Source organism: Scardinius erythrophthalmus, assembly GCF_964197995.2.
Source record: "Scardinius erythrophthalmus genome assembly, chromosome: 25".
Lineage (NCBI taxonomy): Eukaryota > Metazoa > Chordata > Actinopteri > Cypriniformes > Leuciscidae > Scardinius > Scardinius erythrophthalmus.
In genome coordinates, this window is record NC_138245.1 from 1,797,361 (window position 1) to 1,820,038 (window position 22,678).

The window sequence follows — 22,678 nt, forward strand, 5'->3', positions numbered from 1 at the left end:
AGAAACATTACATTCACTTAAGTATAATCTTTTGTTTTTCTCTTATATTTATATATATATTTCTCTTTATTTTTATATTCTCTTTTTAAAGTATATGCTAAAGTGTACTATTATTTCACAAGGGAGAGGAAGAAATTTACACAGAAAAGGATACAATGTAAAGGTAAAAAGTAAATGCATAAATAACAAGAGAGAGAAAAACATCGAAACCTGCCATAAACTAAACATCCTGCAAACATACAATATTCAAAATACAATAGGCAACAAGATATACGATATGACAAAATCACATATAAGCAAGTCTAAAAGAGTGACAGCCAGGGTTTTTTGTCCTTGTCCCGAGTTGTTCATGATCTACAAACAGATGATCAGTGGACTCTAAATGTAAAGAGTGTGTGTTATAAAGCACACAGATGAGTGTGTCAGCAGTGATGAGCTTACAGTGTTTCACCAAATGATGAAATCAGCTTTAAGATGAAGGGAATGAAGGAATGAAGGAGTGAAGCGAGCGCTAGAAGTGGAGTTGACCTCATTACTCACTGAACAAGTGTGAATCGACATGCTCTCGGGACTTATGAGACCACTGAATGAATATCGTATTAATTAGGGTCTAAAACCAGGACACGCACACACACTCATCACGAAGCGCCGTGCATTTAGGACAAATATAGACCGAGAGCAGGAATGAGTGATGAAAGATTGATTTCTGCACTTTCAGTGAACATTAGCTCACTCCAAGACAATCTTATCTTTGCTATTTATACAGCATGCAGCTGCAATTTTTACACTTTCAGGAGACAAATTTGCATACGCTTATGCGGTTGAGATGATATTAAAAAATTACCCTTTTAAAAGAGCGTGAGAGAGAGACAGAGAGAGAGAGAGAGAGAGAGAGACAGAGACAGAGAGAGTGAGAGAGAGAGAGAGAGAGAGAGAGAGAGAGAGAGAGAGAGAGAGAGAGAGAGGACCAACAATATTGCATATTTTAATGCCTAGCTGTTTCACTGTGGTTATAAATAGATCGCCATGGAAACCCTACACATAAAGCACAGGAGCACATGGCGGCGAGAGAGAGACGAACATCTGGATTTCTGCACATCTGTACGTCACTGCGCTCGCTCTGGGACTACAGTACCAGCAAGTAAAGTAAAAGATCAATCAATACAGCAAATGAAAGGGTAAATGCCATATTTAACATATTAAATAATAAAGGCTTTGAGGAATAGAAAAGCAGTCTGCTAAAAAAAAAATAAAAAAAAAATGCTAAATTAATAAATATAAAGGTGTCGTGAAGCAGAAATAGATTAGTTCTGGATTTGTTACTACTCTATCTTTATGTATGCTGGGAAAAGTATGCATGAAAAACTGAATTTCCATGTTGCTCGTGACAAATGAACTAAAACTTACTAAAACTGTGCTTCTAATGGTGTATATATCTGATAAAAGATATGAGAGACGTATAGGAGGTATTTGCACCATTTAAACATCCTGTAAGTTTAATAGATTAAAACATCCTCCTTATTATAAACAAAGCATTTAATCGAGCTCCAAAAATGGCTGGTTTTGATATCGCAGGATCTGTGATGTCATTTGCATACGTATGCCCTGTATATTTTAAAGGGGTCATAAACTGCATTGTTTTGTTGTTTTATAATGTTTCAAGGGGTGCACTTAAAATGTTAATATGATTTTTACATCATAAATTATAAATAAAAGGCATTTTTCCAACCCTGATTTTAGCCCTTTGGTTTGAACGCTCTGTTTGAAGGGGCGTGTCTCTGTGAGACTGTAAACGCCCACTGCTATGATTGGCTGTGAGACTTCAATGTAAACGCCCACTGCTGTCATTGGCTGTGAGACTTCAGTGTAAATGCTCACTGCTGTGATTGGCTGTGAGACTTCAGTGGAAACGCCCACTGCTGTGATTGGCTGTGAGACTTCAGTGGAAACGCCCACTGCTTTGATTGGCTGACATCTTTGCATATGAAATAGCTAAGTATCACACGTGGAACTCTCTCGAAAATCAGAGATTCGTTAATTATAACAGGAGATTTGGCGTGAGTCCAGAACTCAGTCCTGATAAACTCTCGGTGTTTGATTGACAGCTCAACAGTGATTGCAAAGGGAGCATCCTGATCACTTTCTGTATATAATTTAATCACATTTTAAATCACAGATTATTTTCATCCTTCTAAGAGAAAAAAATGTGAAGTAGACCATTAAGTCACTCACTGGTTTAATTTACTGACACATAGACAAAAATCATCTGACTTTACATGAATCATTACATATTAAGAAATCACTGGTCACAGATCAGGCATTAGAATGAACACGGTTACTTACATGCATTACTGTAGAGTCCATATCGTAAAAGTCTGTTAGCGAATTTACCAAAGAATCCACAGTGAAACGTTCCGAATACAAATAAATAATGCTCAACTGAGACATTCACATCTTGCCGTCCCCGAAGCCATCTTTATCGCTTGCTAAGTTCTAGGTGTGTGTGTGTGTGTGTGTGTGTGTGTGTGTGTGTGTGTGTGGCGGTGGGCGGGGCTAAACAGGCAGTGATGTCAGAAGCAGGAGTTATTAATCGTCTGATGTTTCGCCACACTATTACGTAATAAAGTGACACATTCCACAACCTGTCGTTTTGTGAGATTGGCTTCAATATAAACTGTTTTTAGACTAACAAGAAAGTTTTGAGTTCTGAAACTTACAGGATGTTTTTATAGTCAAGTCAATTCAGTCAGCTTCATTTATATATAGCGCTTTTAACAATATAGACTGTTTCCGATCAGCTTTACAGAGATAACAGGAGATTACAGTAACAGAGATTGTTCTGGCTTTACAGCAGCTCTAGAATAAAGTTATTGTCCAGATAAAGCTAGTTTTGATGATTCACTTCCGTCGCAAAGATCATTAGTTATTAACTGAGTGGCCGCTAACACGACAGCGGTCTAACACACACCGCTCTATAGTGCAATGACCTCTAATCTGTCAAAAGATCGAGGGAATTTTGATTTCTCAGTTCATGACCCCTTTAAATGAACATGGTCATGTTAACTGATGGGAACCCCTTCCCAGCAAGCAATTCTGCGTTTAAAAGACGTCTAATAGCCGTCCAAACACAGCCCAGACGTCCGGCTAAAGCAAGGGAAATTTGGGCTGTCAATGAAAATTAAATAGACGATTAAACCATCGCCCGAGAATAGACTAGTCATCAATTAGACAGCAAAGAAATGAAATGAGTGAAGAAATGAAACCAAGCAGCTTGTAATCACTGTTGACTTTGCTTTCATGATGGAGTATCATACATCTCATCTCGCAAGTTATTTTGGCAAAAACGACATGTAACCGAATTCAAGGTTATTTTGGCTGGAAGTGTGTTCCTCATCGCCGGACTATATCGGTCTATAGTTAACCTAGACGGAGAAATGACGGCTATTGCTTGCTGGGTTTACAGTAATCACATCCGGCAGTGTCAGTTGTGCAAGTGTTTTCCTACAGTACATGGACACATTCCCACACACATGGGCTGATAAATTAATAATTCTATACTAGAACTTCAACACATCACACACACACACTTAATATTTCCCAAGGTGTTTTGGCCTTTGCAGGATAAAAATCGCTCTTTGCTTGTAGCGTTTTGTCCAAAACTAGTTTCCGTGGCATTTTGCTGAATCGATATCTCTCGGTTATGGAGGTGTGTGGATTCTTGACAAAAACTTAATATAGAAAGTGCTGTGACAAGACAAGTAGACTTGTTAACCTTAAAGAACAACTGAGCTTTCACCATGACCAACTTTTATCTCAATTGAACAATCTTTCCGGTTTTAAATTGATTTAGAGCCCAAATAAACTGTATCACACAACCGTATCACTGACTGAATGAGTATTGAGGTTTTTTTTTACACTTTTTCTCTGCATGGTCTACATGATGTTGCTTTACAGTAACTGTCTAAATGCAATCATTTGTTTCCACAGTTTTGAAAGAGTTTAACAAATAAAACAGTATCGAAACAAACACTAAGACAAGTGCAGGAGCACACGCATAAAATGAGTAAAAGCCGATTAAAGTCAGTATGAAACAGAAGTCAAGCTAGTCTTTTCTTCTCTATAGTGTCGTGTATATATCCGAGAGAAACGCTTCTGGAACAAGAACAGATGTGGGCGGGGCTTGATTGTGCCTGTGGGGAATTGATTGGCTGGTTGTGGTTTGCTATTAAAGCCCCGCCCACATCATCAGAGAAGAGAAGAGATGCTGCAAGAGGAACTCATTCTGATTCAAGATTACCAGGAACATGAATTTAACACAATAATCATGTGCAGAGATAAATCATGCATAATATTCCATAAAAATAAAATTGATTTCATGGTGATTTTAACCTTAGTTTACACGACATCCATATTTTTATGTCATTTTTGAGAGTCTGATTACAAAAACAAAAGTCTCACTATTAAAATCCATGACCCAAACACACAATTATAATGATGTTCTCAATATAATTTTATGTTTATATTTTAATGATGTTATGTAGCCGATATGACAGACTTGTGCTGCACTTTACTGTATTTTCCAATCATATTTCAAGCAGTTCATAATCATCATGTTGAACAGTGCGCATCTGAAGCGTCTCAGCTGAAGGAAATAATACATTATTTATCGGCTTTAATATATCGGCCAGATTTTCTTATTGGGCCGATAACGATAACATTAAAAATGAACATATATCGACCGATACCGATATGGTGTCGATATATCGTGCATCATTAATAGGGTATACTGTAACTCATGAGCCGCACTGGAGTTATGCCTCTGTCCTCATGCGATCCTGCTTTGGTGATTTCAAGGTGACTTACAAACGAGGAAGGTTTGCACTGATGTGATTTACACATGTAGTTCAGTGGAGACGAACACACACACACAGATCTGGAACATCTGTCCTGATGCTGTGGTTCACACACACGACTGCTGGCTGTTTGAGGGAAACTGAACTGGACATTGTTCTGATGGGTCCGTGTTTTTGACGAGGGCTTTTCCTGCCGAGACTGAAGCTGCGAGTGTGAGGAAATAAATGTGATCTATGCGAACGCCTCCAGTCCAGCAGCGCTCCTGAAGAACAGCGCGCAGATCCTCAAACCCACACACTCATCGATCCTGTGTGGAGTAACACAGCAGCGTGGGCAGAATGTGTGTGTGTGTGTGTGTGTGTGTGTGTGTGTGTCTGTGTGTGTGTGTGTGTGTTTCTATCCTACTTCAACCTGAATGCACACAGACTCATGGGGACTCGTGTCACAGTGGGGACCTAAATAGAGCTCCCCATGGGTACACAAGCTTATAAATCATACAGAATGAGATTTTTTGGAAATGTAAAAATGCAGAAGGACAATTCCACGCAAAACTGTCACATCCATAACGCCAACACAATGCCATGGTATTTAGTTGGCATTATGGATGTGACAGTTTCGCGCGGAATTGCCCAGAAAGTGTTCTGTGATGGGTAGGTTTAGGGGTAGGGTTAGTGTGTGTGTGTGTGTGTGTGATGGGTAGGTTTAGGGGTAGGGTTAGTGTGTGTGTGTCTGTGTGTGTGTGATGGGTAGGTTTAGGGGTAGGGTTAGTGTGTGTGTGTGTGTGTGTGATGGGTAGGTTTAGGGGTAGGGTTAGTGTGTGTGTGTGTGTGTGTGTGTGTGTGTGTGTGTGTGTGTGTGATGGGTAGGTTTAGGGGTAGGGTTAGTGTGTGTGTGTGTGTGTGTGTGTGTGTGTGTGTGTGTGTGTGTGATGGGTAGGTTTAGGGGTAGGGTTAGTGTGTGTGTGTGTGTGTGTGTGTGATGGGTAGGTTTAGGGGTAGGGTTAGTGTGTGTGTGTGTGTGTGTGTGTGTGTGTGTGTGTGTGTGTGTGTGTGTGTGTGTGTGTGTGTGTGTGTGTGTGTGTGTGTGTGTGTGTGTGTGTGATGGGTACAGGTTTAGGGGTAGGGTTAGTGTAAGGAGATAGAATATACCGTTTGTACTGTATAAAAACCATTAAGTCTATGGAGAGTCCCCACAAAGATAGTGAACCAGACGTGTGTGTGTGTGTGTGTGTGTGTGTGTGTGTGTGTGTGTGTGTGTGTGTGTGTGTGTGTTGCACAGACCAAACTCTCTCTCAGCTGGGATATCAGTGTCAGGTTTCTGATGTCGGGCTCAGATGAATCTCCAACACAAAGCTGTCGATCAACATTCACAGGAGCCTCAAACTCATGGACAACACATGAGAATCAGCCTATAGAAAAGCACTTTCCTGAACTTTCCCCAGCGATGTAATATTACGGCTGTCTACTGAACCATCCATCGCGGTGAACTCACCAATAAAGGACTTTATTATATCCATCATTACTATACATATATATATATATATATATATAGATTGTACATACAATGACCATTGTTCTACATATATATTAAGAAACTTATAATAGAGATACACACACACACACACACACACACACACACACACACACTCAAGACAATTTTACACACACACTTCACATAATTATCCGTACATCATACTTTCTGTTTTAAGTGTTTTGTATTGATGGTATTGTAAGTTTTTTTTTTTTTTTTTTTGGGGGGGGGGGGGGGGGTATCTGAACATTAAGAAAATATTACATTTTTAATATAATGGGAACGCTACTATTGACTGTTCTCTGAGGTGGAAACATTTAAGACAAAATGTTCTATGATCAATGCATAAATAATGGCATTATTGCAGACCAGATAACTTTGAATGAACATTCTATTAACATAATGTTTGTTCATAATTTTGAGAGAACGTTCAGTGTCTTTATTATGTGTCATTAGTGACAAAAGGCACATTTTATCTTGTTAATGTCTGAGTAACGTCTCATGTTCATTATCTGTACAACTCAATGTAAGATCATCCCAGTGACATCAGAATGCTGAATGTACCCAGTGCTGTCACACTGAAGCCACTGCATCAGTGCTGTTGTCCTCTCTACGCTGTGTATCTGGTGTTGTATATGTGTGTACTGCACATAGAGCTGAATTAGTGGTTTTCTGCACAGCACTGACTGCCAGAAAAAGCCTTTCAGTGACTGAAGTCACCATCAAACTGCATTCATCCAATTTACTTTCATAATGTGGCAGATCAAGTGAAATATAATGTTACAAGGTCATGGACATTTCTACAGTCAGTCTGAATTTAAATAAAGTTAAATTGTTGAGGTAAAAAGATTCCTAATCAAATCAATGGATAGTGTCTGCTTTCAACCTTTACTTGATGTAGTACGGTAACATTTCTTGTATCACTGGTCTGAAATCAGATGATTAGACAGAGCAAAAGATCTATCAAGACACGCACAATCACACCAAGGTGACTCACAACACTGTGTTTGTCATGACGCACTGAAGGACACAAGCAGTGATGTGCATATTAAACACTGTGATATTTGTGTGAATGCAAAGAAAAACAATCACTTTCTTCATCAGTGTCATTAGTATTTGTCTTGTTTTCCATTGCAATTTTTAAACATCCCTAAAATGAGATATTAGGACTTATTATTTTATTTTACCCTTTGGCAAGCAGTCTTTGCTTAAAGGGAAAATATTATGCAAAATTCTCTTTCATGTTGTTTTTGACCATTCATGTGTCTGCAGTGTGTACACGACCACCCTACTGTGGTAAAAATACATCCACTCCATTTATTATTTTCCCCATGAATCCGAAACGGTGTCTCAAAATGAGCCGTTCACGAATGTGTTGCAATGTGATGTCACACTGCACAGGCCCCACCCACAACTGCTGGCTGACTCCGCCCTATTAGCATAGACTCCGCCCCTCAGTGAGCTGAACACAGTCTGCCATGTTAATCTCCTCGACAGAGCATTTAACCTGTTAACCGTTGCCAGAGCGCGGGCGCACTGAAGCGGTTTTTTTTATAAATAGTTCAAAGTTACTATCAGATTTAATGTTATACCTTGACAAACTATACATCATTACAAAGATATAAGACTCAAGTTTCAGAATTTGACCACTATTGTATTCTGAGAAACTTATAGCGACAGTTATTTCTTAATTTGTGTCAGGAGTTATGAAATGAAAAAATGAGTCGATACCTTTGATATGAATTATGACCGTCAGCCGCTTTCATTCATAAAAAAACTCCCGTGCTGTCGTCATGACAGCGATACACAAAACAACGTCCTTCCGGGCTTTTAGCTAAAAAATGTGCAGATTTGGAGAAATATTGATATATTCTCATAGGTTTACATCAGATTTCTATAGACAGGAATAATATTTATTGAATTTATACCCAAATGCGTCGATGTAATCATTATGAGCGTTTGTATACTCTGTTAATGCGTTTTCAATTCATACCAATAGCATGAGGGCGCCCTCGCCGCCCTGTGCACAGTATTAGAACATGAAGAAGTGCCATAATCATGTGACAATCCAGGAAGCCTCGAACACACACACAGCTAACAAGAGATCGCGCTGTAACTATGGCTGTAACATGGAGATACAGTCGTTTTGAAGACAATAAACATGTTTGCTATGATATTTGAGTTACCTGTGTTTTTCAATCCATGCCAGGTATTTCCATAATAATAGATTATATTTATAATGTAATGCTAATCTATATAGACTATCATTGTGCAGAACAGTATACAATAGTATATTTTCTGTCTGATTTTTTTATCTGAAGCCAAATTAGATCACAGAAAATTATTTAAAATACTCGATTTGCTTTATAAAGTAAGTTTATAAGCACAAACATGGTTTTAATCTCATAAATTGTCGTGTATTGATGGTGTGCTAAGCTAACATGCTAGCTAGCCCTAGGTGCACCTGCCACCTAGAAGTTATATTTTTATTATTTTTTGAATGCTTACTGAAATGTTTCTTTATTCAAGAAATGCATTTAAAACAGTTTAGAATGTAAGGGTGAACTTTGAGAAAATAAATTAGTGACTGAAACCATATGAATAGCATGTGAATAGCCAGTCGTTAGTGACTATAATGCAGACAAAAGAAATGCATATTTACAGCCATAACCTGGCTGGAGAGGTGTGAATGTGTGCAGGGGGAGACTGAGACTGAATGGGGCTCGTTTGCACCACAAAACAATAAAGACAATATACTGCATAGATGGTAAGAAGATGACACTAAATATCAGTAGCATTTTAGCATCAAATCAAAATAAAGTCACATGACATGGTCTTGAAAAACATTTCACTAAATACAGAGTTTTGGACTTATTATCTTAAGATTTTAAACATAAAATGTTTAGACATGTGGCATTAGCTGTAGTGCATTTCTAGACTGCTCCAGGGCCAACTTCAATTTTATTTTCATGAGGATGTTTCATAAAAAATAATTTCTAATAACTTTACAAAACTTTGAAGCTATTTATAACAATTTTTGTCATTATGACAATAATTAATTCTACATTACAATAAACTGCCAGGTGTCAGCTTTCAAATGAGATCATACTTGTGCTTTTAGTACAAAGGGTTCATGAACTGTATCTGTTTCAGTTTGGGTATGTCATTTCTTGGGATTTTTCAAAAGTGGGGTTGCAGCTTAACAGGTTAACAGTAGAAATGTATTCTTATTAAAGCTATTAAAGTTATTCAGTCAAGAGCAGTGATTTTCTCTTGTTTGATTCATATTAACAGCATAGCAGTAGGTACTGTATATTACACTGCTTTCACTTTAATACACAGATATCAAATATACACATGCAATTTATTTCCCTGTTTACGGTTATAACCAACATACTGTAACCAACTGTGTTTGTGAACTTTGTGTGTTTTTGACATAACCTTGAGTGTATTTGACAGTTTAAGCGCAATAAATGTGAAAAGAGAACTTAGTTTAATACCAAGCGGAAGTCTCTCTCTTGAATCCAACACTGAAGTGACTTAAACTGCAATTCATCCACTGGCCACTAGAGGCCGGCTGCAGAAGAGAGTCAATCCCATAGACCCGCATGTTAATATGCCCAACTTTACAGCAGAAAAAAACATGTTTACAGCCTGGTGCAAAAAGTGGTTTTGGTCTATAAGGCTAATGTTGCCCTTCTGTGTTGCCCTTCAGTTGACGACTGTGAGGGGGTGAATTTTTTTACAACTCATCCATTAAAATTATTTTAAGCCTTAAAGTTCTGCATAATTAAAGTCAACAAGAAATCAAAATTGACCCTATTTACTTTGTTAGCACATATTACTAGTCTTGTGGTGAACAATTAATCTGTACAAGTTAATACACAGAAAAAATAGTTTGCCGTGGTAATCTTTAATCAAAATCTGAAAAGTTACTTCCAGTCTGGAATGGCGTTCCTTTTCCGATGACGTGAGTTTGACGGCTTGGGTTGGAAACGCTTAACCACTCCCCTCAAACCGTTAGTCTGTTATGAGCAGAGATGGAGAGGAGGAGCGCTAGAGTAAAACCCTGCCCTCTGTTCAATATTCCCTTTCACTGGGAAATACGTCACAACACTGGAGAAAAGTCGTTTGCAACTTCCGGTTCACGTGGAAGGGCGTGGCCACTTGAGTGACAGGTGGATTGCCGCTGATGTCACTACTAGCCGTTTGTCTGCTGTCTGTTGGCGTCACGTCACCTCAGCTAATCCGCCTCGCTACACATTTTCATTTATCCGAGAGTGACGCTGCCAAGATGGCGACGGCCGGCTCCGCCCACAAGTCAGCCGCCGATCGGTCTGCGCAGAGCTGCATGAAGTCAAACAAGCCTTATGTTTAATCCTTACAGGACCCGCCGTCTGACAGCCAGCTTTCTGTGCGCGTGCTCCGGATGTGTGTGCGTTTAGAAAACCATATATCAGAAGTTAGACTAATATGGCTTTAAAACGCATGCAAATAAAACACTTTCATGATCATGAAGAAATGCAATGTCACGTGAGCCCGAGATTATAATCAAAACCAAACAGATGTTTTAGAGTATCCGAGGCACAAGCTGTAAAGGCTCCGCCCTCTTCTGGAAAGGTGGGCGGGGAAAAGCAGCTCATTTGCATTTAAAGTTACATACATGAAAACAGCATGTGTTTCCTTCCACTCAAAACTGGGCATTTACAACATGGTATAATAAATGATCTGTGGGGTATTTTGAGCTGAAACTTCACACGCACACTCTGGGGACTCCTGGGCTTATATTACATCTTGTAAAAAGGGGCATAATAGCCCCCCCCCCCCCTCTTTAAGTTTTCATTTAGATACTTTAAGACACGTTTCTGTGAAAAAAGGCCAATGACAATATACAGTAAGTGAGATTAGGAGATCGGTTGGCTCTTTTCTGCATGTCACTGCAGGAGATGATGTTGCGGTCAGCCTGAAAACAAACGTGTTCATCAAGTCTTTCACTCTGCTTAAATGTGGCAACACCTAAGCACAATGTTGAGACAGAGATGACACAGCATCAACGCCACAGGACACACACACACACACACAGGTGCAAAAATAGATGAAGAGGTCAAGAGGGCGAGCAAGACAGTGACAAAATGAAAACGGCACACATCAGCATGTGACTGGACTCTGGTTTGCGATGTTAGGCAGATCCAGACATGACTGATGCAGAGACAGACCGTTCTGGGGTGTGTTTCCCGTACACCGCCGTAACTCGCTGCTTCACTACTATAGTACGATACATCGTTGAAGAAACCAACTAGCGAGTCACGACTGTTTCCCCAAACCGTACTGTCGCAAACTGGTCGTTCAACCACGTTGGTTAATGACGTCACGCAGTTGGTGGAGTAATAATACTTTAAATGAATCTGTTTGAGATGGAATTAACACTAGATGTTTTATTATAAATTACGAACATGTAATCTGAGGAATATTTCTCATTTTTCTCAGTTATTTTGCTTTATTTCCAGATTCAATCATAGACTCGTTCTTACACTAGAGCTCGTTCACACATGCGCACTCTTCAACAAATGATGTTTTATAAACAAAGTTCGGGAGGAGCACGTTCAAATAAGCAATCCAATCTACTCGTCATCAAACAATTATGTCTACCCTAATCAGCATGACAAGAAGTATATATATATCCACACTGTCAACTCACCTAATATTCCTTAACAGTTTTTCAGCATCCCTCCACCACCCCGATTCCTCACTCTTGACTTAATCTTTACAGCCAGGAATACGGGGGGAGTACTCTGGGTTCGGGCCGAATACCGAGCCCGGAGCCCTCTCCTCGGACAGCACGCCAAATACGCATTTATTCTATCTAACTTATTTGTAAGTGTGAACTAGTGAACGACGCTTTCAATCTCTTGACAAACTAAAAGACGTAAATGACATTTATTCTAAATAACAGATATAGATTGTACTAAATGTCAGATTGCTTATTATTTGACTCGAGGTAAGGATAAGGACACAACTCTGTGATGCTGTTTGCGAATGTTCGTTGTAATGATGGTTTCGGGAAACACAGACTTGTTGAACTATGTTGATAACGACAGAACTTGCGAACATAGTTGGCTAATGCTGCTTTTGGGAAACGCACCCCTGAATCTGTCATCATGAGTGGAAGCACACCTGTCCTTGCCAGTGTCATTGAGAGAGGGCCGACCCCTGACAAATAATCATACCTGTGCATGACGCCGAACACACCCTGATTGTGTATCATATTCAGGGATGCCTCCACCATTACAAACATGTCTTCCAACTTTTTTAAATTTAAAGATTTGTATTTAAGATGTGTATTTAAAACAATGAAAAGGTATGCATGCAGTGGACTAATGAATATGTTTTCATATTTTAAAATAATTTTCCCGACTAGATGCTGCATTAGTAAAGCACCGGCTGAGAGGATGTTAACATTAGTACCTCAGGCGATTAGAGCAATGTGACAAAAGTACACACGAATGTTTAAATGTCATGATTGTTACGGTCTATCTGCATAAGTTTATATCCAGCTGGGTACATTTATGCATCATTAGTCAAGTTGCATATTGATCCATTAATACTAACACTTTCTCTTCTCTTCTTTTCTTTTCTTTTCTTTTCTTTTCTTTTCTTTTCTTTTCTTTTCTTTTCTTTATTAAAAAAATGTAAACTGCATTATACTAAAGTGGGAAAGGTCACAGCACTTGCATATTTTTGTCCTATTGTCAGTTTAATTGCTTCAGTTGCTCTCTTCACTTGTTAGTCGGTTGGATAAAAGTGTCTGCTATATGATTAACTGTAAATGTAATCTAAATGCATATTTAAAGCTAGTGATCTGAGAATGCAAATTAATACGTCTATCCAGCCGAGAAAAACATATTGGAGCATATCTGATTTTGAACACATCTGAAAATTAAATAGTTTTTATCCTTCCTGTAATTCATGTTTTGTTATTTTAACTAGATACGCATAGTGTGCTCTAAAAGAGAGCAAGAAAAGCTGTATATGTACATATAAGTACAGTTTTCGTTCAGTGCCGAAATCTGCATGTTCGTGAATCCTCTCATGAGTGTAGACACGCTGCAAATAAGAGATTCACAATCACATGTATATTTGTATATATTTTTGTATCTATTTTTATTTATGTTCTTTGGAGTGATTGTTTTTGGTTCAGTTTGGATATCTTTTAATATTTATTCATATCGTTAATATATTAATATTGATATATATTTTATTTAAATGTACAATACATTTTCATAGTTCAGTCAATACTGTTTATTCATGTAAAAAGTTGAGCACTATTTTATTTTTGAGTGTTATATTTTGATTCAGTATCAGTTTTAAAATCTATTGGTTAATTAATCGGTTATCTGCTCAACTTAGTTATCGGTATCGGTAAAATCCAATATCGGTTACACATTTAATTATCACACATTAAACATTAAACAACTCATAAATCAATACTGAAAGAAATGAAATGAAATGAAATGAAATGAAATGAAATGAAATGAAATGAAATGAAATGAAATGAAATGAAATGAAATGAAATGAAGGACTGTGAAGCTTTGAGGTGTTGATGGACTCGATCGACTCCATCTGTGTTTTGATAATCATTCTGAATCCCATCCACACATAGTCTTCGACAAAAACACGATTTTCTCAGCTTTTGCTCAAAATGTTGCTTTTTTAATGAAACTTACCCATATTCAAGAGTTGGTAAAAAAGGTGCACGAAGCTAAAATTATCATTGTTTTAATTATTTTATTCATACAACACAATATTCTGGAGGCCTTGAAATTTTGTGAAAAATATGCTGTCTTTTTTAATGTCTAATATTAATGAGCCAGGTTGATGAGGTTCCTTTTATCAGATTGATCAACATTACATGCGTGAAGTATTTTTTTCTGTGCCAGCATTACCAACCATCCTTCAAGGTCATCCATTCAGGAACGCCTGTCTCCTGGAAGAGGATAAATGTGGCCCGGTCTCTGATTTATAATAAGTCTTCCTAGGGAAATGCTTTCTCCTTTTAAGAACGGCTGCTGGAATCAGGGCAGCACTACTGTCCTTATTAGAGGAGATTGTACTCCTTCTGAGCAATTCCTGGTGGGACCCGAGACTAAATATGAAATGTCAGAGGGGAATGAGAACATGGACCGGCGGACTAGATTAGCGAGCTGATCAAGGGCACAGCTTTAGCTAACGCGGGACCGCGTTTAACTAGCCAACAGCTATTGTCATTGCTCCAGAACCGGGTCCTTCAGCACAACGTCAAAGGATCGGTCCGGGACACGGTGGATCTGTGCTCGTCTTGGTTCTGGGATGTTTTGCCAGCTCACTTTGACCTTCAAGTCTCTCCTATGGTTTAAATGCGGTGTCGGATTACATGGACTGCCTCAGTCCCAATATGCAGCGCTTCTGTTTCTTTCTCTTTTAATTGCTGTCAAAAATTGGCTGCATTTAGCGTTTGCTCGTCAGCGTTCCACTTAATGTGAGAGCACTATCAAGGTCAAAAGTCTCACATCTGTGCCTCGGGAGATATTTTACCTCTCGTTTGATTATGAATTAGTCAGGAGACACATCAGGATGGGCGAAATGTGAGCGGAGAGATTAGCGAAACTGTCTACATTAATCCGGTGTTAGAAAACGGTGTTTTCGTTTAAAAAACGCTCTCCGTCCACACTAGCGTTTTCAAGCGTTTTCCAACGTTTCTCATCCACACTGAAACATCAGAAAACGCTAAATTCCCCTTTACGGCGCATGTGTAAACCCCTTACTAAAGCTCACTGAGACGATACAGACGGAGAAATAAATAATAAAGTTATCGAGTGTATTCTGTCATCTCTGCAGGACTGTGATATGAAGAGTGTGTGAACTCACATATTTCAGCAACAGTGTGAGAGTGAATAGCAGATAACAGGCACAATACCGCTATAAACATCAATATCTATTGGTACAATATGTGTCACATGACTAAACTTACGTCATCGTTTTTAAATGCCTTCATTATCACAGTCCACACTACAACACGAAAACTGCGTTTTTAAATTTATCGACTTAGGACAGCGTTTTAAAAAAGCTTAGTTTTCATTAATAAAAACGCCGTCTCAGTGTCGACGGAAGACAAAACTGAGAGAAAAAGATGCGTTTCTATCGGTGTGGACGAGGCCTGAGTGTTGGTTACAGGCTAATTCGGGTAAGGATGTGCACTGCGTTGAAGTGACTGAAATAGAAACGAGAACAGAGGAAGGCATGGGGGAGGACAGACTCTTCCAGGCCATTAGCATACAATAGCGGCTTCGCATTGTCATACAGAAAATTGTTTACTGTAGTTGCAGCTAAGACAGAAATGTCTTTCCCACTGTCAAAATAGGATCCCTTCCTCTGTCCTTCATAGATTTCCCTGGTTCTTATTAATTCTCAATGCCTGCGCCTCGAGCTGAAGGCTTCGCATGTGCATCTCTCCTGACGAACGGCACCAGCGCCACCATTATCTGAAGCAAGCCGACGTAAAGGAGATGCTTCTGTTTTCTGGGAGGTCGCCAGGCTCCTCCGTATCTTGCTCAGCTCCCATCTGCCAGGATCTGTGTGTGTGTGTGTGTGTGTGTGTGTGTGTGTGTGTGTGTGTGTGTGTGTGTGTGTGTGTGTGTGTGTGTGTGAGTGGCCAACACCCACAACTTGGAGAAAAGTTGGCGCTCAGCTCAATAATTCCCACGTAATGTGTCGTAGCATACAGGAGACTTGTGTCATCGTCCTTACAGAGCAATTTCTTTATTCTGTTCTTGGTAACACTTCATTTTACAGTGTCCTTGTTGTTGTTAACATAACTACATTACTAACATAACTACATACATCACTGAACTTACTGAAGCTGGACTGTGACTATTTTCTTCAGGAAACAAACTCTGTTGCATTATGTTCCTGTTATCTCTGTAAAGCTGCTTTGAATCTGTATTGTAAAAAGTGCTGTATAAATAAAGTGGACTTGACTTTACTATGTTACATGTACTTACCATAGTAATAACAGTAAATGATGCATAATTACATGCAACTAACCCTCAACCAAACCCTAACCCTATAGTAAGTACATGTAGTTGCTTAATATTACTCAGTACTTAAATATATAATTACACTGTAACAATGACACCTAAAAATAAAGTGTAACCAAATAAAGTGTAAGCGAGTTCCTTCCATCAGCCAGTTTTAACATCGACTGCCGCTTGATGGTTATGCGAAGGTAAGCCTAGAATAAAGGCAAAAGTATTGACTGAGGAGCTCAGAGAAATCGAAGTGGGATAAAGTTACACATTAGTGTTTGGTGTGTGTTCATTGTTTGGATGCTTCCAATCCTGCTTGAAAATCCAGATACAACTAGAGGGTTAGCGTTGACGTCACTTTCCCTCATCCGGACTGAGTGGCAGAAGAGCTGAGAGTGACTGGATTTAATGGGGGAAACTGCGAAAGCACGAGTAAAACAAACGATTATAAGTTTAAACTAAAGCTTGGACTCGATATAGTGTTTCTTACAACTAACCAAAGATCCAGTGATCATGGATCGTGAATCGTGTTTCCTGACATTTATATGAGCCTGATTTCAACGCCGGGGAAATACATAAAGCACATTTGCCTGTGAACGCTTTATATAAATATAATATAGGTCTAAATCCATGTGATCACTCATATCAATGTTATATATATCATCATATCGTCCAGTTTTTCACATTATCACAGTTTATTCGCTATAGAAAATGGTAATAAAATATGAGCAGAACTCAGTTGATATTTGACTGGTTTTGTCCGTCCTTCTGTCTCACACATGAGTTATGTTGAATATCTGTCAGCTGTTAAATTTAACTACACAATTAGATAATACCAGTTTAGCTCAACCAATCACCAAGCAATGCTTCATTGTGTTCAGTCTGTGTGTAAAAAGAGCATTAGCAATTAAAGACAACACACTTTGGTCAGGTCAAAGTGTCTGAATAATATTTGGTCCCAAATATCAATACATTTTACTGGTAGTATTTTTGGTTTGAAATTAATTTTTATTTTGACTGTAGTCAAAGCTGGGCGTAACGTGGTTCAAGCTGGTCCAAAGGGTTGATCAGTAGATGTTAACCTTGCTAGAGCGAGTAGATCGCCTGCGTAACGCCTTTCTTCTTCAGTTCGGATTGGTTTCTTCAGGAAATACATCATTTCTACTTGAGGTTGGAGGTCATCAAATAGGGATACAAGTTTACCAAATTCTTGACTTCTTCTGGTTTAATGTAAAGATATAGATATAAGGATGCCGTGTGAAGTAAGTGGCTCAAGCTGCTAAACATTGTTCTTCTTTTTCACGACAGGTCGACTTAAAAATGGGATGAACTGGTGAAAAACTGAAGAAGGAATCCCAGATGATGGTGTGTGATAGTGCTAAACGCTCATTGCTGTGTCCTGGGAGAGAACGCCCAACGGCTCAGCTTATTAACAAGACTAGATGTGACCATTTGTCTTCATTATCGTGTCACACTTGAGGTGTCAGCAAGAGTCAGTCCAGCAGAGCCCAGCAACAGCCTGTTCTCCCAAACACCAAACACACACTACACCAAACACACACACCAAACACACACTACACCAAACACACACTGAACATGTATAACACTCACACCAAACATACACACCAAACACACACTGAACATGTATAACACTCACACCAAACACACACACTAAACACACTGAACATGTATAACACTCACACCAAACACACACACTAAACACACTGAACATGTATAACACTCACACCAAACACACACACCAAACACACACACCAAACACACACTGAACATGTATAACACTCACACCAAACACACACTCACACCAAACACACACTACACCAAACACACACACCAAACACACACTGAACATGTATAACACTCACACCAAACACACACACACCAAACACACACTGAACATGTATAACACTCACACCAAACACACACACACCAAACACACACTGAACATGTATAACACTCACACCAAACACACACACACCAAACACACACTACACCAAACACACACTGAACATGTAAAACACTCACACCAAACACACACTCACACCAAACACACACTACACCAAACACACACTAAACATGTAAAACACTCACACCAAACACACACACACACCAAACACACACTAAACATGTAAAACACTCACACCAAACACACACTCACACCAAACACACACTAAACACACTAAACATGTAAAACACTCACACCAAACACACACTCACACCAAACACACACTAAACACACTGAACATGTATAACACTCACACCAAACACACACTCACACCAAACACACACCAAACACACACTAAACACACTAAACATGTAAAACACTCACACCAAACACACACTCACACCAAACACACACTAAACACACTGAACATGTATAACACTTACACCAAACACACACTAAACACACTAAACATGTATAGCACTCACACTAAACACACACTACACCAAACACACACTAAACATGTACAACAGTCACATCAAACACACACTCACACCAAACACACACTAAACATGTACAACACACACACCAAACACACACTTACACCAAACACACACTAAACACGTACAACACTCACACTAAACACACACAAAACATGTATGACACTCACACCAAACACACACTAAACATGTATGACACTCACACCAAACACACACTAAACATGTATGACACTCACACCAAACACACACTAAACATGTATGACACTCACACCAAACACACACTAAACATGTATGACACTCACACCAAACACACACTCTCTCACACACACACACACACACACACACACACACACACACACACACACACACACACACACACACACACACACACACACGCACGCACGCACTCACACACACACACACACACACACACACACACACACACACACACACACACACACACACACACACACACACACACACACACACACACACACACTCACACACACACACACACACACACACACACACACACACACACACACACACACACACACACATGGTTTGCAGAGAAGATTAAGCTGTCCTCCAGATCTATCCATCTAGTGCTCTTGTGCTGTCGTGGGAAACACATTTACTGAAGGACAGTTTGTGTGAATTGCCATGTTGTGTTAATAAATAAATAAATAAATAAACTCAATATTTAAGGCCAGTTAGATTCACAATATGGTTGCATACAAAAATGCATTATTTATCACGAGCCATACTCTCCTATATCACACACAGCTCTGTGTCAACGCATCTAACCGGAGAAGATCAAATGTTGCACTGGATAACACACACACACACACACACACACACACACACACACACACACACCACTGTCAGACCATGAAAAGTCAAACACAATGAAGACGCCGGTAACACTTTACAAGAAGATTCATTAGTTGACATTAGTTACTAACATGAACTAACAATGAGCAATGCCTTTGTTACAGTATTTATTCATCTTTGTTAATGTTAGTTAATAATAATCCAGCTGTTCATTGATTATTCATGTTAGTTCACAGTGCATTAACTAATGTTAACAAATACAACCTTTGATTTTAGAGCGTATTAGTAAATGCTGAAATGAATATTAACAAAGATTAATAAATGCTGTAGTTCTCAGCTCACGGTAGTTAACTAATGAACCTTATTGTAAAGCGATACCAAGACGCCAATCATATCATTTTTCTAAAGGATGCAAGCGAGCGCATTTCCACTGTAAAGGTGATGCAACTGCTGTCTAACGCACTGGCCCGGATCCTGTGGTCGTTTCTGCGGAGAGATCATCACAGCGAAGCATGCACTTCTTCTTCTTCTACCCAGCAACACTATCACTGGAGAAAGTAGCAAATTTAGTTTGACCCCTGCGCTGTTGCCTGGGAGACACATCCCAGTTAATAACTCCACGAGACAGCCATCCAGCGACACAAGCAGGACTAAAGAGGGAATGATCTGAAAGAGCATCAGTGTATGTGAGTTTATGTCAGGAAGAACTGATGGGATACGGGAATGCTAATCATTTGAGAGAGCGTCAGTGTGTGTGTGAGTCCGTGCAGGATGATTGTGTTTAGCTTGAGATGAAACGACACACACACACACACACACTCAACAGCCAACCAGCGTCAGCAGCAGTTTAAAGAGGGAACAACTGGGACATGGGAATGATTCGAAAGAGCATCAGTGTATGTGAGTGTGTGTTTGTGTTCAGCTTGAGATGAAACGACACACACACACACACACTCAACAGCCAACCAGCGTCAGCAGCAGTTTAAAGAGGGAACAACTGGGACATGGGAATGATTTGAAAGAGCATCAGTGTATGTGAGTGTGTGATTGTGCTCAGCTTGAGATGAAACGACACACACTCACCCTCTGTCGGTGAGGTTTTCAGCCTCTGGCACATTCCCTCGACGCCTCCGTAGTCCTCCTGTATTTTGACCACCGCCTCGGTTCCTCTGAGCTCCATGAGGGAACGCAGCTCCATGAGCGAGCAGCCGAACCCCGACGCATGGTTGCTGTCGCTTCTTTGGTTCTTGGTGTAAAAATCGCTATTCGTCAAGTCCCCCATGACGGCTGAGTATTGCTTTTCTTAGAAGCGGATTGAGATTGAAATGAGACACGCGGTCAGAGGAGTCCCAGCTGTGGCTGGAGAACAGGTGTCTACAAAAAAAATGCAGGAGAGAATAGAAGAAGGATGAAGAAAAAACAGATCCGGTCCGCCGTCTGCAATCGAAGATCCTCGGGGTTACGCGAACTGGGACGCGACAGCCATCGGAAAGATCCCGGTCCTGAGGACATTCACCAGGGCTGCAGACCAGCGGCTCTCCATACGTGCTTTCCCATTCTACCTGCTTCCAGTCGGATGCTGTCTACATGCTGATCCGCTCCATTACTCCTTCAGAGACCGAGAGAGAGAGAGAGAGAGGAGGGCAGAAGGGGAGGGAGAGAGAGAGAGAGAGAGTGAGTGTTTCTCAGAGGTGTGTGCAGAACAGCATTGTGTCGTCAATCGCACACAGAGATGGGGGTGTCCATCTATTCCTGTGATTCTCCTCGTCATCACATGCGTTTGATCGCTCTCTCTCTGCTAAACACACTGCCATGTCGATACTAAAGGGACATGTGAGTGTTTCTGCAGTGCACATTAAAGAGATCGACGCTATTGAGAAACAAGGGCAATGCATCCCACACTGCAGCAAGGCTCGCTGGAGGGGTTAGCGGTGGGAAAACATTATATAATTCATCCATTCTAATGCGTTTGTGCTGCGTATCTGAATACCAGCTAACTAACGCTAATGGACTGACGCGTCCTGGAGGGCAATTCTCACATTTAACACATTTGGTGTTCGGAAAAGCCACATAGAGTGTCGCTTTTCCAGTTGCTAAAAACTAAAAAGAGTGTATCAAGACAAGACACTACATCACTGCATAGTGTATCATGCTGTACTGTGCCAACAGCTTTACTGTAGAGCGAGCTCATATTCGCTCTTCTAAATAAATCATTTTAACCCCTCGGTCTTCTTTCTGTGAAGCAAAACGCATAACTGACCTATTTTAGTGCCATATCAATGCTCTAATTCAGGGTTCCTCAAACTCGGTCCTGGAGGGCCGCTGTCCTGCACAGTTTAGCTCCAACCCTGATCAAACACACCTAGCTGTGAGTTTCTAGTGCTCCTGAAGACATTGATTAGCTTGCTCAGGTGCGTTTGATCAGGGCTGGAGCTAAACTGTGCAGGACAGTGGCCCTCCAGGACCGAGTTTGAGGAACCCTGCTCTAATTGCACAATTAAATAGTTTAATTTGATACATGGAGATAAACTTATTGTTCCCTTTAGTAGCTTCAATGTAGTGAGCTTCTTTTGGTTAGTGCTTTTTCACAAAAGCATATTGTGCAGTTTTAGACCACTTCAAAGCGTGTAGTGTCTGGTGAATCGCTTATACACAGCTATACTCTCCATTAGGGCTGGGTATTGACACAAATTTCACAATTCCATTCGATTTCGATTCACAAGCTTGCAATTCGATTGGATTTCGATTACGTACAATACATGGGAAATTTTCTCAAGGAAAACAAATCTCTTCACTAATGCTGTAAACTATGGGAGTCAGTTGTAGTCTATAGGCTTCATTAGCCTACTATAATATAATATACAAACACTTAAAATACACTTATTTATTTTTATAATAATAAAGTTATATGAAATTATATAAAAATTTAAATGGTGGCT

General features: G+C 39.8%; 1 protein-coding gene across 16 annotated transcripts in view; it reads right to left on the reverse strand.

The window, feature by feature from the left end:
* atp2b2 (ATPase plasma membrane Ca2+ transporting 2) overlaps positions 1–22,678 on the reverse strand; it is a 193,282-nt gene that overhangs the window by 72,897 nt on the left and 97,707 nt on the right. For all 16 annotated transcript variants that reach the window (XM_081357729.1, XM_081357726.1, XM_081357725.1 and 13 more), the window contains exon 2: positions 20,823–21,348. In XM_081357729.1, the coding sequence (XP_081213855.1) occupies positions 20,823–21,021 (199 nt within the window). In that variant the 5' untranslated portion in view covers positions 21,022–21,348. The remainder of the gene's footprint in view (positions 1–20,822; positions 21,349–22,678) is intronic.